The sequence below is a fragment of the Hippopotamus amphibius genome, chromosome 7 (genome assembly GCF_030028045.1).
Source record: "Hippopotamus amphibius kiboko isolate mHipAmp2 chromosome 7, mHipAmp2.hap2, whole genome shotgun sequence".
NCBI lineage: Eukaryota > Metazoa > Chordata > Mammalia > Artiodactyla > Hippopotamidae > Hippopotamus > Hippopotamus amphibius.
Window position 1 is genome coordinate 126,126,466 of NC_080192.1, and position 17,452 is coordinate 126,143,917.

A 17,452-nucleotide genomic window follows, 5' to 3' on the forward strand; every position below is an offset into this window, starting at 1 on the left:
AAAATCTGATAAAATAAATCAAATACCTATTAGAGAGATACACTGTATTCTGAGACTGAAAGATTCAATATTGTTAAGATGTCAGTTCTCCTCAATGATCTATGTTTAACATAACCTCATTCAGAAAATCCTGACAGAACTTTTTGTAAAAATCTTTAAGCTGATTCTAAAATGTACATGGATATTTCTTAAATGTTAAGATAAAGGAACTGGACTCAGAAGGCGTAATGGATCCATCCAAAAGTGCAAGGCAGTAAGTGGCAGATTTAGTCTCCAGATTCCAAACCCCTAATAAAAGTTTACCTGGTTTTTGCTTAAAAATTAATTAATTAATTAAATAAATAAAATGTACATGTAAAGGCAAAGGAAAAAAGGAATAAAGAAAAGAGAAAAACTTGAAAGTCTAACAATCTCCGATTGCACAACTTACTATACAGCTGCAGCAATCATGACAGTGCAGTGCTGAGAAAGGATAATCATTAGATCATGGAACGAATTAAATCCAGAAATATACCCATATACATATGGGCAACTGACAAAGGTGTAGGGCAATCCGAGACAGAAAGACAGAGAACTAGACACACACAATCTATCTATACCTAGTTCTCTACCCAAAAATTAACTCAAAATTAAATATAAAACTAAATATAAAACCTAAAACTGTAAACATCTACAAGAAAACAGAGCAGAAAATTTCTCAGGCAGCTCCCTGGTGGTCCAGTGATTAGGACTGGGCGCTTTCACTGCAGGGGGCCTGGATTCAACCTCTGGTTGGGGAACTAAGATCCAGCATGCCATGCTGCGCGACCAAATTAAAAAAAAAAGACAAAGAAAAAGAAAATTTCTTAGATATTCTAAACACACCATCCATAAAAGAAAATTTTGATAAAATGAACTTCACCAAAATTTATAATATCTACTCTTTGAAAGACCATCCTCAGAGAATGAAAAACAAGCAATAGACTGAGAGAAAATATAAATGAAAGAAGACTGGCTGTGAGATGATAAAGTTAACCTTGCTGACTGCTGGATGCGTGTTTATTACATGTTTTGACTTTTGTATAGCTTTAAATTACTCAAAATAAAAAGTAAAATAAAACACAAAAAACTCTTCATGAAGTCCACCCTCAGACACAGGACAGGAATACTAAAGAAGCTGAATACTCATCTTAAGGAGAAAAAATGCTATGCGTTCATAATTTCTTGGTATTTAGCTTCGCAGATAGAACAATGGAAAACTACCAAATGTCCATGAATGTATTCTTGTGGAAGTTGGTAAATATTCTCAGCATAATAATCTGTAGTTTACCTTCCTTTTTGAACTAATTTTCTTAGTCAAACCTCCAAGTTTCAGTGTTTTCTGAGAAAAGTGCACAACCCTCCCCACAAACCCACCCAAATACTTAGCCAGTAGCTACTTTAGGAATTCTGCATGTGAGCAGGAATTCTCTGTCCCATTCTCCATACAAAGCTCCCGACTGGCCCCCAAAAGAGAAAAACAGCGCCCCCATATGAGGTTTTTAAAAAGAGAGAATGGCAACAAGCGAACACCATCTGGAAACTGAGGCTCTGGAGACAGGGGTGTCCAGGGCATCTTCAGTCGGGTTGGGTTGGGAGTCCTCTTTTCCACATACATTTTCATTACCAGGTTGAAATCCTATCTAAGATTTCTCTAGCTGTGCGAACAAGAAGCCAAACACCCAGGAACGGTGAGGGTAACCTTTGCTCCATTTCTGTACAGCAGTAGTTGTGGAAGAATCACTACTGAGCGGGGGGAAGAAGGGGGCGGAAGCTGTAAGGGAAAACCTGCAGGCTGGATGCCTCTAAAGTCACTCAGCAGCTCCACCATACTCCACTCTTCTCCCACTCAAACAAAGGTGTCTTCATTATTCAGTCTGAATAGTTTATATAGTTAAATTATACTTTATAGCAACCCCACTTCTAAGTTTCACATTTTCCATTAAGTATCTTTCTACCTACATATTGAACTTAAAAACCAACCAACCAACCTCAAAACCACACTGCAGCCTTGGCACACAGGCCACATAATGACCTTGGATGTAGCTCTGGAGGCTGCAGCTACTTACTATACCTTCTGTCCTGCAATAACAACACGATCCCCCAACTTCAGGCCAAGTGACGTCAGCATCGCCTTGCTAGTAGCACGATCATAATTTGGAAGCAAGGGCTTTGAGAGATCACATGACAGAGGCACCGCATCCAGCAGCATCTGCTTGACTTCTTTAGCAGTTGCCGCGGCATCGGCCATTTCTAAGGGCATTTCCACTGGGTCTGGGACAACGTCAGCAGGGATCTGTCCTTTGTCATTCTATAAATAAAGAGAAGAGAAACTTTTCAATTCATATCTGCTCAGAGCTCTACATGCTCATACTAAAGTATTTTGGGAAAAATTTTAAGTTAAATTCATCTATCATTTATTTATTCAGAAATATTTACTAAATATCTACTACTTGCCAGACACCACTCTAAGTGCTAAAGACACACATGAAGAAGACAAAAGCCCTGCCCTCAAAAAGCGCTCTGAGAGGCAGGCTGAAATCAAACAAATAAAATGTATGGTGTATCAAAGGGTAAGAAGTGGCAGAGAGAGCAGCAAGGCAGGGAAGGGGAACCGGGAACACAGGGACAGAGGTGGCTATTCACGCACAGGGGTCGGGGAGGGCCTCGCTGCTGAGAGGCCCTGGTGCAGAGGCTGGGGAGGCTGGGAACGCACGGCAGCTTAGCTGCTGGGGAACGCAGTCCAGGCTCGGGGAAGAGCAGGAGCTCAGGCCATTAGTGGGCAGCGAGCCTGGCCGCACAGGCTGGAGAAAGCACATCTAGAGACAGACGTCACGGACTGCCTGGCTTCCCAACCCCAGACCTGAGACTCTCTCCACTCCCCGAGAGCCGCCACCGCGACCCTGTGACTTTGACCCATCCTGCCCACTCATGGAGGGACTCAGATTTTAAGAACAGAATCTATAGCTTCAATACTTCTAAACCCTGGGCTGAGATTTATCCTGCAGAAAGAAAAAAAATGGGCCCACTAACATTTGCATGGTGTTTATATAAGCAAAATCCTATCAGATAAATTATCTCATTGGGTTATCCCATCAAGAAAAAGCTTGTGAATAAAACAGATAAAAATCCTTGTAGCAGGAGATACCAACTAAACAAGTAAAATATGACTACCATTTCCAGTTTGCCAGTTAGGAAAATCAGGTAAGGAGAGATGAATGAATGACTCGCCCTGCGTCATCTCCATGCTTACTGCAGAGATGAGACTGCAAGGCCCCGTGCAGCACGCACTGGACTCTCAGCCCTTCTGCCACTCTGTGCTGTCCTTCCCTCAAACAAGCTCTCTTTCTTCTACGTTCCCTAACCAAAAACTCAGACTTCATCAGAAGGATTCCGGACTGTAATCTTTTCTTAATAAGATGAACCAAGATCTTCTGCTCAGGAACCTTTTTCCCTTTTCTTCTCCTCTGCTAATTATCTTCAGATGATCCATATGGATGAAAGAATGAGGCTTTTAGAACACACTTAGTCTGCAAGCACCTCACGTTTTTTATTTTAAAATTTAAGTCAGTTTGGTCCTAAGTAAAAATATGGTACGAAGATATGCTGTCAAATTTCTGGGATGGTGATGAACTATTCTGATCCCCAATTTCAAAGAAAAAGTACAAAATGTAATGAGAATATCTATAGCGCTAATATGTACTCATGAGAAAAAGAGAAAAAATCTTTTTTTAATCAACAAACCTGTCCTAATAAGTTGTAAATAAGCTACATTACAACAAAAATTTTATCTCCGATTTTTGTTAAGTCCTCACCTTTCTAGAATAAGTCACACGCTTCTATTAATTCCTATATAAAATAAAACTTCTGTTTAAAAAATACTAAATAATAAAATAACAATGATATCATGTTAATATAAGAAGACTTGTTCACGATTAGTTACAGAATTCCATTTTCTTCTAAAGCAGTGGCTGTTAGGGTCTGATCCAAGGCCTACTGCTGAGCCACATGCTGATGGCTTTTTATTTTTAAGTGTTAACCTCCAAAATGTGGTAATCTAGTCATTGTTTGGGGCCTGAATTGCTAATTTACCCCAGTGCCACACTTCACTGCATCTTACTAGATTCAAAATATTCTCTCCACTAGTAGGGTCTTGTCAACAGTTGTACTAGCAAAAGCAAACACGTATCACCTTCACACGCCAGCCAGAAGGAATTACCATCTCCTAGCCTTCGTGCATGCTCCTCTCTCTGCCTAACATGCCTTTCTCAGCTCCCTCCTGCGCCTGGTGAATTCTTAACTATGTTTAAGCACTCAACGTCACCTGTGCCAGGAAGCCCTCCCAAGGGTCGGAGAGACTCCCCTCCTGTGAGACCCCATGGCGCTCTGTGCCACACCCTGCCCGCCCCACATCCTAACACACTGAACTTAACACACTACAGTAAAAGTGACTGCTCGCTTGTCCGTCCTCCCCTCTCTATTCTGTTTGAGGACAGAGACATATTTATTGTTGTACTCTCCCAGTGCCCAGTAAACAATAGGGCGTGAAGGAAGGAGGGAGGAAAGGAGGAAGAGGGGGATTGGTTAAATAATTGATGTGGTTAAACAGAAAGAAAAGTGGCAAAGAAGCAGGGCGGGAAGGGAAACAGGAAAGGGGGGGGGAGAGAGGAAAAGAGGAAGGGAAGAGGCTTTTACTAACACTGCCCACTCCTGCCCCTTCCAGGGAAGGCACAGACCCAATTAAGAATCCCTGCCACAGCAAGCCGCTGCTATTAATACATCAGAAAAGAACACTGAGAGCCACTTTTGTGAAGACAACAAAATACCAAATGACGTGAAGATTATGAAATTCAGTCCTGCCTGTTAACTTTGAAAATGTGTAACATTACCAAGAAAAAATAAATTTTTCCTTTAAGTCGATTTTAAATGTTTACTGCATTCTTAAATATGCATTATTTAAATTGTCTGAAATAAAATTTCTTTCCAAAAGAACTGAAAATATGATTTAATACAGAACCATAAGTTTAATACATGCATTTTTACTTAACAGCTAAGGTTTTATAAATATACCAAAAGCCTAAATGAAAGATACTTTTAAACTCAAAGATGATACTTTAAAGAGCATTTTACTTAGCTGAATGAAAGTAAGGTTAGTTGAGTTTATCAACATGAAAGGACTGAAATTCACTGCTATGCCTTACATTTATTTGAGATAAAAGTTCATCATTACTCTTTATATGCAACACAAAAATATAAATTATTTACTCATATAAGAGTTCTACAACATCCAGATTCAACTCTTTCCTAGGAGATAATGTTAGATGTTTTAATTCTCTTAGTACTTTTCCACTTTTAATTTAACCTCTTACCCTAAATGCAGGATTTGCTCCATGCTCCAATAAGCATTTCACAGTACCTGCACACAAGTTATACGCGGCAATATGCAGAGCTGTTCCAAAATTAAAGTCACTGCAAGTGGCATCCACATCTGCAATTAAACATCACGAGTGTATTAACAAAAATTTTAAATTAAGCTTTTATAATGTAAAAGGAGACAGGTTGGGTTTATTTGGGGGAGGAGGGGTATTAGCTATTTATGAGACTTAAAACAACCCACCAGAAGGATCATTCTCACAATGGAATAAAATCTTCATATTACAATCTGGTTAACTAATTCTTTTCTTAGCACAATAAAATTTCAGTTTGACTATCAAATGGACTGATATTATCATGGGTTTTCCAACCAACAGAAACTAAACTATATTTAAAAGCATTTAATAGCAATAATTCATATCTATAAAAGTAACTACCTTAACACATGCTCATTAAACCTCTTGCATATTTGCCATGACAACTATAACACAGTAGGGTTTAGGTCAGGGACTAGCAAATTATGGCCCATGGCCAAATCCAATTCACCATCTGTTTTTTATAAATAAAGTTTTATTGGAACACAGCCACATGCATTCATTTACACATTCTCTGTGGCAACTTTTACTCCACAACTGTAGAATCAAGTAGTTGCAACAGAGACCAACACGGTCCACAAAGCCTAAAATACTTACTATCTGCCTCTTTACGGAAAATGTACATAAAACAATGGAGAATTCTCAAACCAGGAATAAATTAAAGAGTAATTAAACATATGCTACATGCTTACAGACTGGATTCATTCACAATACTTTTTTCAACAAATGAATTTGGACTTCACAATTAGAATGGGAATCTTGCAATTTTAAGAACATTTTAATAATTTCCAACAAATCATCATGATGCTATATATAGACACAGGAAATCCTCCAGATTTGGGGATGCCATTTCAACTGTTTTTTATAACACAGCTCTGGTTCTGTTAATCCTACCTTAATCCAACTATAGCTCCACCACCCCACACACCACAATTGCAAACAAACCAAGACATGCTCAGGACACTCTCCTGAGTTATCAAAGACACTGTACTATCAAGAGAAGCTTTCTTCCTGACGTCATTCAAAAAGTGAAAAAGTAAAAAGGTAAAGAGGAGATGGACAATTATACAAAGCAGAGGTAAGAAACAAACATTCTGGGAAGTATATCTACTGAATCTCTAAAACAAGTCTTCTAACAAATGGAGAAAACACTGCATACAATCTTTAACTTAAAGTAATACTACTGCATTTGTTGTCATATTTTTTCTCAAAAGAAAACTGCCCCACTGAGAAGATCCAGAGAGAATATCTAAATGCAGGACTGTGATTTAGACATTATGATGTTCAATTTTAGGATAGCATCATCAAGACAAGAAGAAAAAAAAATGAAAACCCATCCTTTAATGGAATCACAGAATTTAAGCACTGAATGCCACCTAAAATAAATATTCTTCATGATTACAATGCTTAGCTCTGAAGGTTTTACAGCTTTATTTCTGGCTACCCAAATAAGACAAAAGAATTATACATAGATTCAATTACACTTTATAAAATCCATGTTATACTGGGGAATTTGCAGAGATATAAAAACCCAGAGAACACTTTATTTTGTATCTCTTTGTACTAAGCCTTTTGTGAAAGCATAGTAACTAATCTTCAATAAAGAAAATTTAAACTATTTCTGAAAAATAAAATGGGATTGGAGGTCACATGGAACAAGATGGATTAGAAGTAAAAATATCTTTGAATTATAATTTTTATGCCACCAATAAAGTGTTCAATTAATAACATCTAACGGTGATCTTACAGTACTTGCCTTTTGGTTTAGATGTCTTCAAAATCACTCTTATAAGTTCAGGGACATCAAAATAAGCAGCATAATGCAAAGCATTCATATTTGTCCAGCGACTCCGCAAACTAACATCTGCTCCCAGGTCGATAAGTTGAGTTGCAAATTTTACAGCTGTATCAACATCACCTAGAGAAGGTTTTCTAAATTATTTTTCTATAGTACAAATTTTAAGTTCCAGTGGATGGCCATCTACTATCTCATTTAAAAAGCCCATGTAAACAGCATACTGAATATACACTTACAACTCAAAAAATGTCACTTAACAAGAAATTTATTCTAAGAAAATAATCATACTCAAGGATACAGATAAACACTTAGCTGTAAAGATGTTCATCACAGCACTTTTTATTATGAATAAAATTCTGAAACAACCTAAAAGTACAATAATAAGACACTGGTTAAATAAATTATAAGACATCCATATAATGGAATACTATAGAGCCAGTAAAACCAGTGCACTAGACCAGCGCACTCTGTGGACCACTGCCAGTCCCAAACTGTAATTCATACTTTTTATAGCTCTTTTCTTTTTCCCTATGTAATCATTTCTTTTAAATATATTAATTGAAATGTAATTGTATGCTTTTGAAAAATACTTGGGCTTGCATTTTATATTTCTTTATCTCATTTTTCTATTACAAAGTCATTTCTATTTTATTTTACAAAAGTATCAGTCCATGATGGATTGCAAAAAAGAAAAAAAAAAAAGAGTTCTTCACCGTCAAGTTTAAGAACCACTGTATCAGACTATTGAAACGGGGAGAGATGTTCAAAATATATCATTAAATAAGAGGCAGGTATTAAAAATGGTAAAGCACAGGAGAATACCAATTTTGGAAACTATGCACATATGCATGTAGGAACAGACCTTACACAGACCTAAGGACCAGGGTCTCTAGGATTGGGATGCCTGGAAAACATAGCATGGGTTGTCCAACCTCGCTATAAACTCTCAGGAAGGTTCTAGGTGTTACCAGTTACTCTCACCTAGCGAGCAGGCAGGCATGAAGCCTGTTTCAGAAAACTGGGAAGTACCAGGAGAATATAAAGACTCCCTTGAGAAAAGGGAAGAAAGGGAACAAGGTGTGTGGAGGACATAACTGAATCCTCACCTATTCAGGGAATATTATTATCATCAGCCAGGTGCCCTCCCAGCAACTCTAGTTAGCATCAACATAGTTATACAAGCACAGATATAGATGTCTTAAGCCATTTACAGATTCACCACATACTTACCAATACCATGAGCTCCAGATTTGCAAGTATAATGTAAAAGAGTCATATCTGTCAATCCATCTCTGTCATTCACATTGCAACCTCTCTTAAGAATCTGAGGAAACCAAGGAAGAAATGATTACAACATAAAGCCTACTGATTTCAAACCAATGCAGGGGAACTGGTTCTCAATAAAATGAGTAGACAGAACTGGCTTCTCTTAAGGATATATTTTAAGTCTGTACCCAACAACAATAATGAAAACTAAACTTGTCACCAGACCGAAATTCTTAAAGAGTGTTCCAGAGTAATCTGGCTCTTCAAATATGTTCCTTAACCTCTCAAAGGACAAGCAAATTTCCTTTCTAATGGGAGTAATGGTATCTGAAAAAGTATAAGCTCCTTCTTCTTACAACATGACAGTATGCTGGTTAAGGAACCCAGCATTATTTTTTTATCCCTCTTTCAGAAAGGTGAATATTTTTTAAAATTATATTTAAGCCTAGATCTTTACCAAGCCACCCAAAAGTATAGATAAACGTGACAGTAATCGAATCCCCTCATGAAAGTATTTTTTACAGTTTACAAAATTAACTTGTACAAAGAAAGGAAATATGAAAAATGCCTGCTCCCACTAAGAGTCAACATGTCACAACTCCAGATATAAGGAAGTGAGGAGCGTGAAGGAATGATGGGAAGGATGCTCAGTACTAACTCACTGCTCCATGAAAAGCCTAGAAATACAAACAACAAGCACCAGCACCTTTAAAAGGTGTCCCCTTTATCATCACCTTTCCATTCAGATGGGGGGGGAGAAAATCTATATAATTAACAACCCTAACAACACAAGACTCACAATGTATGAATTCCTTACCTCATTTCCAATAACGTCAATGTTTTGCTGGACCTGAGGAACCCACTGTCTTAAAATGGCAAATAATTCTGATACAGAAGTTTTGGGATCAAAGAGAATTTCCTGGCATGATGTATCATTAGGATCAAAGAAAGAAAACTCTGGAATTTTTAAAAAAAGACATAAGGTAAAGTTATTAAAATTTCCAAGTAAATACATTGAAAATAATAAACAACAAGACCAGGACTCAAATGATACAAATATTTTTAGATGCTAGAAAAAGTAGGTTTACCTTAAGCAGTTCTCAAAACCAAAGTCAGGATCACCAACAATTATGAGGCATTTCTGAACAGCTGTGAGAATGAGACTTGCATGCATCATACCACATCACATCATAAATGAAACAAAAATCTGAGTGCACTGATCTTAAACCCTGAACTTTCTAAGAACTTCTTCTAAAGCATAGAAAATTTATCAAATTTTATAGGTATTTTCACCTCTCAAAACATAAATATGTCATGAACAGTAGATTCACATCCATGATTAAAACATACACAATAGAAAGAAATATGCCAAAATATTGACAGTGTACTAGAACAATGTGTAATTTTAAATATTCTTTTTACTTCTCTGTATTTTCCTAATTTTCTACAATAAACAGACATTACTTTTTACCCACTGAAGAAGCCTGAGGGGAACTGCTATGTACATACAGTAAGGAAACAATATCTGGTAACACAGAAAGGAAGCCCTGGGACAAAGTGATTGGGTTATTTTGGAATACGTATTAGTAAAGACATGGAATACTAGACAAAAATTGAACGTGATTTTTAAATCTCTTAAGACTTCCTTAAGATTCAGAGAACAGATTATTCTATGACTAGACAATAAAGAGGACAGAAGAAAATCCCATCTAAAAGAACAATCTAAAAGAAGGTACAGAATCTAAAAAACCAGAAGTGGGACTTGCTAGGTGGCACAGTGGGTAAGAATCCACCTGCCAATGCAGGGGACACGGGTTCAAGCCCTGCCCTAGGAAGATACCACATGCCGTGGAGCAACTAAGCCCATGCGCCACAACTATCGAGCCCATGTGCCGCAACTACTGAAGCCCATGCGCCTAGAGCCCGTGCTCTGCAACAGGAGAGGCCACCGCAATGAGAAGTCCACGCACCACAACGAAGAGTAGCCCCCGCTCAACACAACTAGAGAAAGCCCATGTGCAGAAACGAAGATCCAACACAGCCAATAAAATAAATAAATAAATAAATAAATAAATAAATTTTAAAATAAATAAATAAATAACCAGAAGTATCTAAAGAAGAGAAGCATTAGAGAAGCAATATTTGCTGAGTGCTTACAATTTAACAAACACATTACAACTCTTCACAGACACCTACCTGACAGGTATTATTATTTTCATTTTGCAGATAAGGAAACCAAAGCTCAGAATAAATAATACTTGCTCAAAGTCACACAGCTATTAAGTGGCAATTTGGTGGTAGAACACCAGTTTTGGATGTGCCTCCAAAGTCTATCTTCTTTCCTCTATTATGCTGCCTCCCCAAGAAAATTCACATTGAGTTCAGATTTTAACTGCATACATGATTAGCAGGATTCGTTGCGTTTTTTTATTATTATTATTTTCTTCTTTATATTTTTATTTATCTTCCAAAATTATACTATGTACATACAAATCTTTCAGGACAACTGAAAGATGAAAGGAGAAGTACAAAACCAAGGATGTGTATAAAGCAGAGCAGTTCATTAGAAGAGAACCAAGAAGACTAAAACTAGAAGGAGATACTATTCAACACCTCAGATAACAAAATGGTCCTCTACAAACAGAAAAGAGTCAGAAAAGAATCACTGTCCAATACAGATACCAGTTTCTTGATCAAAGATTTGGATGTGTTTCTTAAAACAGACTTTGACTGGAATTTTTTTGGTCTAATTGATTCAGCCATTCAATAAATATTTATGGATCAGTCACTTTCCTAGGCATTAAGCTAAATTTCTAGTAGAGCAATTTCTAAATATGTACCTAAACAGACTCTTCTGCATGTGGCTATAGGAGACATGTACAAGAATGCTTATTCTAGTATTGGTTATAATAGCCAAGTAACTGGGAAAGAAACAGCTCTCCATAGAGGAATGCATAGAATGTGGTATATCCATAGGATGGACTCAATGCTTTCTTACAACTAAATAAATGAATTTGATATCTACGTCATGAATTGATAAGGATAGGTCTCAAAAACCATATTGATCAATAAAATAAGTTGAAGAATAATATACAGCATCTATCATTTCTATAAAATTACAAATACACAAAACAACCCTATATATTATTTATGGATGCTTGTAAATGTAGTCAATGTGTAACTAATGGTCTGTAATATTCACACTAAATATAACACAGTGATTGCCTTTGGGGAGCAAGGGGAATGGAACCAGAAAGGAAAATGGAGGAAATTTCAACTTTAAGGTTTTAATTCTCATAACTGAAAAACAGGAGCAAAAGGAAATAAGACAATATGCTAGTATGTATTCTTTCTGATGGTGGATATGTGTGACACATGTTTGCTATCACTGTATTTTCTGCATTTTTAAATGATTTCCTATTTTTAAAAAATGAAACACAATGAAAAAAGAACATAATAACAATAAAAGTGCCAATAAATGTGTAAGGCTTATTTAAAGAAAATTGAAGTTGGGGGGATGACTTAAATGGAGAGAGACCCATCATGTTCCTGGATTGGAAGATAAAATTTTTAAGGCTGTCAATTTTCCCAACAATTATTTAAAATAATTTCAATTCTAATAAATCAAAATTTCACCAAGATTTATTTGTGGGAGGAGACAGACAAAATTATTCTACTGTTCATCTGTGCCAGAGCTTCTCAAACATTAACGTAGATAGGTCTCACCTAGGGATCTTGTTACAATTTAGATTCTGATCAACTAAGTCTCAGGTGGGGCCAGGGGCTGCACTCTAACAAGCTTCCAGGGATGCCAATGCTACTAGACTAAGTACCACACGTTGAGAAGCAAAGATCTAGAAAGTAAATGTAAGAGAAATAAGCAAAAACATTTTAACTAAGAAGAATAATTATCAGAGTGGGGGGGAGAACTAGCCCAATAAATACAACAGCACATAATAACGCTTCAGTAATTATATACTGAGGTAATGACAAATAGCAGGCAGTGTATTTAAATACTAATGATAATATGTTATAAAGTATTCAGTAGGTGCCAGGGACTGTTCTATGCACTTTACATGTATTACTCAATTTGATCCTCATGACAGCCATATAAGGTAGGTACTATTTCATCAAAGAAGAAACAAAGGGATAGAGAAAATAGGCAATTTGCCCAAGATCACACAACTGGTAAGTGGTTGAGTCAGGACTGACCTATAAACCAGACTGACCTATAATCTTAACCTCTATGCTATACTACATATTAACAAACCTAACCACATCAAAATTTTTAGCTTCCACACAGGAAAAAAAAGTTTTAATCAAAAGAAAGGAGGTGGAGGGTAGATGGGGAGGATGTCTCACATCAAGTCAAGATGGAATAGAAGGGACCATATTTGTTCTTCTATCTGAAACAACCAGAAACAAAAACAAACAAACAAAAAAAACAAGGAAAGAGAAGAAATGAGGTTTCCAAGACACTGGACATCAGGCAATGAAAGACAGTAATCCTGAAGAGATGGGATAAAAACAAGTGAGTCTTACAACTGCCTCCAGGTTTCTGCCTTGGGACTTTCCAGATTTCAGCACAGAGAGAGGGAAACCAAGAAAAAGCTCAGCAGATTCCCTGAGTTGAGGAGACAAAGCTGAGAGCCCAAGGAAATGAGGCAGCTAGAGTTCACAGGGCAGTGTATCAGAGAGGAGAGAGTTGCAAAGCAAAAGAACCCCAAAGATCTGAAGAGAGTCCCCCTTGAATATTTAATATATGCTTGTTAGGAAAAACCTGAGAAAAGGGAAAGAACTATCAAAAAGAATCAGAGGGACTAGTGCCCAGTGATCATATAGAGCCTAGAACTGTGACTGTTTCCATCAAAAAGAGTGGGGAAAAAATTCACCAGGCTTTGGGTAGAGTACTCAATAGTGAGGATAAATAATTAGCCCCCGATCAGCACTGCTCCAGAACCACCTAACAAATCATTTAAGCAAGACTTGAAAAGGTCAAACTGTTTCCAAATAATTTAACTGCATCCCAGAACAAAGCTCAAGAATATTTACAGGAATAGAAAAATATCCAGGACCAAAAAGGTAAAATTCACAATGTTCGGCATCCAATCAAAGATTACCAAGCCTGCAAAGGGAAAACATGACCCATAATCAGGGGAATAGTTAGTCAAAACAGACCCAGAATTGACACAAATATATAATTAACAAAAAAGGATATTAAAACAGCTATTATAACAGTATTCCAAATGTTCAAAAAGTTAAATAGACCCAAATCAAACTTTAGAGATGAAAATTACATCTGAGATGAAAACTATACTGGATGAGATCATCAGCTGATTAGACTCTGCAGAAGAAAAGGTTAATGAACCTGAAGACATAGCAATAGAAGCTACCCAAAATGAAACACAGAGAGAAAAGGAGTTTTTAAAATATGAAAAAAGCCATCAGTGAACTGTGGGAAAACTTCAAATGGCCTAATATTTGTGTAACTGGAGTGTCTGAAAAGGAGGAGGAGCATAAAAAAATTTGAAGAAATAATAATTACCCAAACTTGATGAAAACTGAAACCTACAATCCCAAGAAACTTAACAGTCCCCAAGCACAAGAACATAAAGAAAATTACACCAGTGCATATCACAGTAAAATTACTCAAAACCAATGATAAACAAGATATCTTAAAAGCAGCCAGGAAAAAAAGATCATTACATACGGAGAAACAAAAATGACAGCAGGGACTTCCATGTGGCACAGTGGTTAAGAATCCACCTGCCAATGCAGGGAATACGGGTTTGATCCCTGGACCAGGAAGATCCCACATGCCACAGGGCAACTAAGCCCATGGGCCATGACTACTGAGCCCGCACTCTAGAGCCCATGAGCCACAACTACTGAGACTGCACACCTAGAGCCCAGTGAGAAGCCCACACAACAAAGAGTAGCCCCCACTCGCCGCAACGAGAGAAAGCCTGCGCATAGCAACAAAGACCCAACGCAGCAAATAAATAAATTTAAATTAAAAAATGATAGCAGATCTCCCATCAGAAACAAAGTAAGTGGGAACACAGTGGAGCAACATCTTTAAGTACTGAAAGAAAACACTATCAACCTAGAATTCTATACCTAACAAATATATGTTTCAAAAAAGAAGATGACATAAAGATATTTTCAGACATATAAAAGCTGAAAGGATTCCTCACCAGCAGATCTGTACTACAAGAAAATTTAAAGGAAGCCCTTCAGGCAGAAGGAATGTGATATCAAATGAAAATCTGCATTGCACAAAGGAATGAACAACACTAGAAATGGTAACTATATGGATAAATAAGGTATTTTATTATTATTATTGCTTAAGTCTCTAAGAGATAACTTCACTATTTATGTAAAAATAATAGCAATACATTTGGGGATTTTTTTAATACATGTAACGTGTGTTCTGTGTAAACTGACTCTGAAGGCATTCAAAGCAAAACATTTCAAAAATCTCTGTAGTCTTGCAGGGTAACCACCTTGAGAGTCAACACTGAACTGCATATTTAAGCTCTGGTTTGTGTGAGTTGGTTTCTTTTTCTCTGCTTCTTGACTTTAATCTCAGTCTCAGTGTCACAATCAATGGTTCCATTACATTTAGGATAAAATGCAAATTCCTTACCAAGGCCTAAATGATCCTGCCTGGTCTGGCCCCTGCCTTCCTCTCCAACTTCACCTCCTGCCATTCCGCCCTTTGACCACTTTGCTTCTCAGCCACAAAGGCCTTCTCTTATTTCTTAGGATACACCAAAGTTTTCCCCAACTCTGTGCCTTTGATTTCCTATTCTTCTGGCTGGAACACTTCTCTCCAAGCTCTTCCCTCAAGCATCTGCTTCTGATTCTCCAGATGACCAGCCCATCTAAAACAGCCTCTCTGCTCCATTATCCTCTACCACAGCATCCTGTTTCTTTTCTCCACAAATTTCATTATAGTCTATAGTATTTATGTTTTGTTTATTCATTTGTTTGTTTATTGTCTGTTTTCCCTCCTAGAATGTTAGTCTTGGTCACTGTGCTATCCCCAGCTTCTAGGACAGTACCTAGCATATCACAGGCCCTCAACAAATATTTACTCAATAAAAACAACTCTGGATGCCACGTTTTAAGGGGACACTGACTACAGCATACTAAGAAGAAAACAACTAGAATGAAAAGGGTCTAGAAATCCTGACAATGAGGGACTGCTTAAGGAACCAGAAATGTGTAGCCTAAAGAAGTACAGACTATTTCAAAATGTCCAAATTATCTTCAAATATTTGAAGGTTATCATATAAAGAAGTGTTTGTTCCACATATCAAACCAGTTGGCCAAAGTTTCAAGGAGACACACTTTGAGTCCATATACAAAAACAATTTTATCACAACTAAAACTTTAACAATGCAATGGACTATTTCATTAGTTTCCCACTACTGAAGATATCCAAGTAGCTGAATGGTTATCTATCAGTGAACCTGAAAACATAATTTCTGTACTGGGAAATGAGTAGGGCAAGTTGAACTACAGGCCCATTCAGATTCGAAGAATCTATCGTTCTAAGAATACACGTAATTTTTAATTTCGGTCATACAAAGGGATCCACATCCATCATCACCTTTCATTCAAGTGTATTTATTCAGCAAACACTGACTGAGCAACTAATATCAACAAATGACTGCATTAACCCAATGAGATAAACAAAAACAAAACATGATTCTACTCCATCCAAAGAGCTATGGTCTGGGAAAGGAAATAAGACAATTATGACTCAAGACAGAATGAAGTAAGTGCCACAAGCAAGGTAAAAGTGCTTTTCAAGGCTTTTCCTGCATAACTGATTTTGTTATATCTGAAAATAAATCCAGTCAATTTTTGTAAAAACTGCAAATAACTCCCAAGATTTAGGCACAGGTTTCATGCGATACCTTTAATGACTGCAAAGCAAGCTGCTATAGAATCTGAATACATAAAATAGCACACCTGGAGATAAGTGGTTATTAGAATGGGTATGACTAAAAAGACAAATTCACAATTCAATCATTTTATATTCACTAATATTTAAAAATCACATTATCTCTACCTCCAAAGATGACTTGAAATGGTGACCCAATATTTTACTTGAAAAACTCTAACTAAATTAGAAAGGTAACACATCCATCAAGTTTACCTCCTGGTTTTCTTTTATTCCTTTATCAGCTATCTGATAAAATAACGGTCCTGGGGAAATAAGTCTAAATAGATTAAAAACTAGAATACTCCTAAATTTACATTTTACAAAGAATATTTAAATGAACCAATTTAAATATGAATCAATCTCAGGCCACATTCCAGGGAAAGGTCTCATCCTCTCTGTCTCAATGCAGGGCCTCCACTGTTTTGGTTTACTATACTTTATTTGCGGATACATTGATAATTATAATGGGAGACAATTGAGACAGGATCCAAATTAGGCTTGCTTGTGTATTAAAACACATCATTTGTCACACTGTCACCCAAGTTTGGATCACTTCAGAAGTGATTATTTGGTTTGTTAATTAGAATCCCAGTATTTCAGAGACAACAGGGCCCTTAAAGATGGCTAGCTCATAGTGCTTTTATGTCTTTTTTTTTTTCAGTACAAGGCTTTTTAAGCAAATCAATATATTTAACCAAAATAAATACATCAATAGCAAAAGAATGCTAGATGTCTAAGCATCATTGCATTCTAAAAAAAAAATTCTCTGAATCCACCGTGGTGCTTAAAATGAACGTTTTTACATAATAAAAAGGCTGACAGCAGAAATAAAGTGTTTAGCTTAAGAGGCAGAAAAAGCAATAAACAATTGTTATTTCTGAAAAAAGAAAACTTTAGCAATTTTATGAAAACCACAACAAATGGTTTTAGGAAAAATTAGAAGTA

General features: G+C 36.8%; 1 protein-coding gene across 8 annotated transcripts in view; it reads right to left on the reverse strand.

Moving 5' to 3' along the window:
* CLIP4 (CAP-Gly domain containing linker protein family member 4) overlaps nt 1-17,452 on the reverse strand; it is a 123,505-nt gene that overhangs the window by 52,258 nt on the left and 53,795 nt on the right. For all 8 annotated transcript variants that reach the window (XM_057742306.1, XM_057742308.1, XM_057742307.1 and 5 more), the window contains exons 3-7: nt 9,368-9,507; nt 8,515-8,608; nt 7,243-7,404; nt 5,388-5,506; nt 2,093-2,329 (exon numbers count right to left, since the gene is read on the reverse strand). In XM_057742306.1, coding sequence (XP_057598289.1) covers nt 2,093-2,329; nt 5,388-5,506; nt 7,243-7,404; nt 8,515-8,608; nt 9,368-9,507 — 752 coding nt within the window. The remainder of the gene's footprint in view (nt 1-2,092; nt 2,330-5,387; nt 5,507-7,242; nt 7,405-8,514; nt 8,609-9,367; nt 9,508-17,452) is intronic.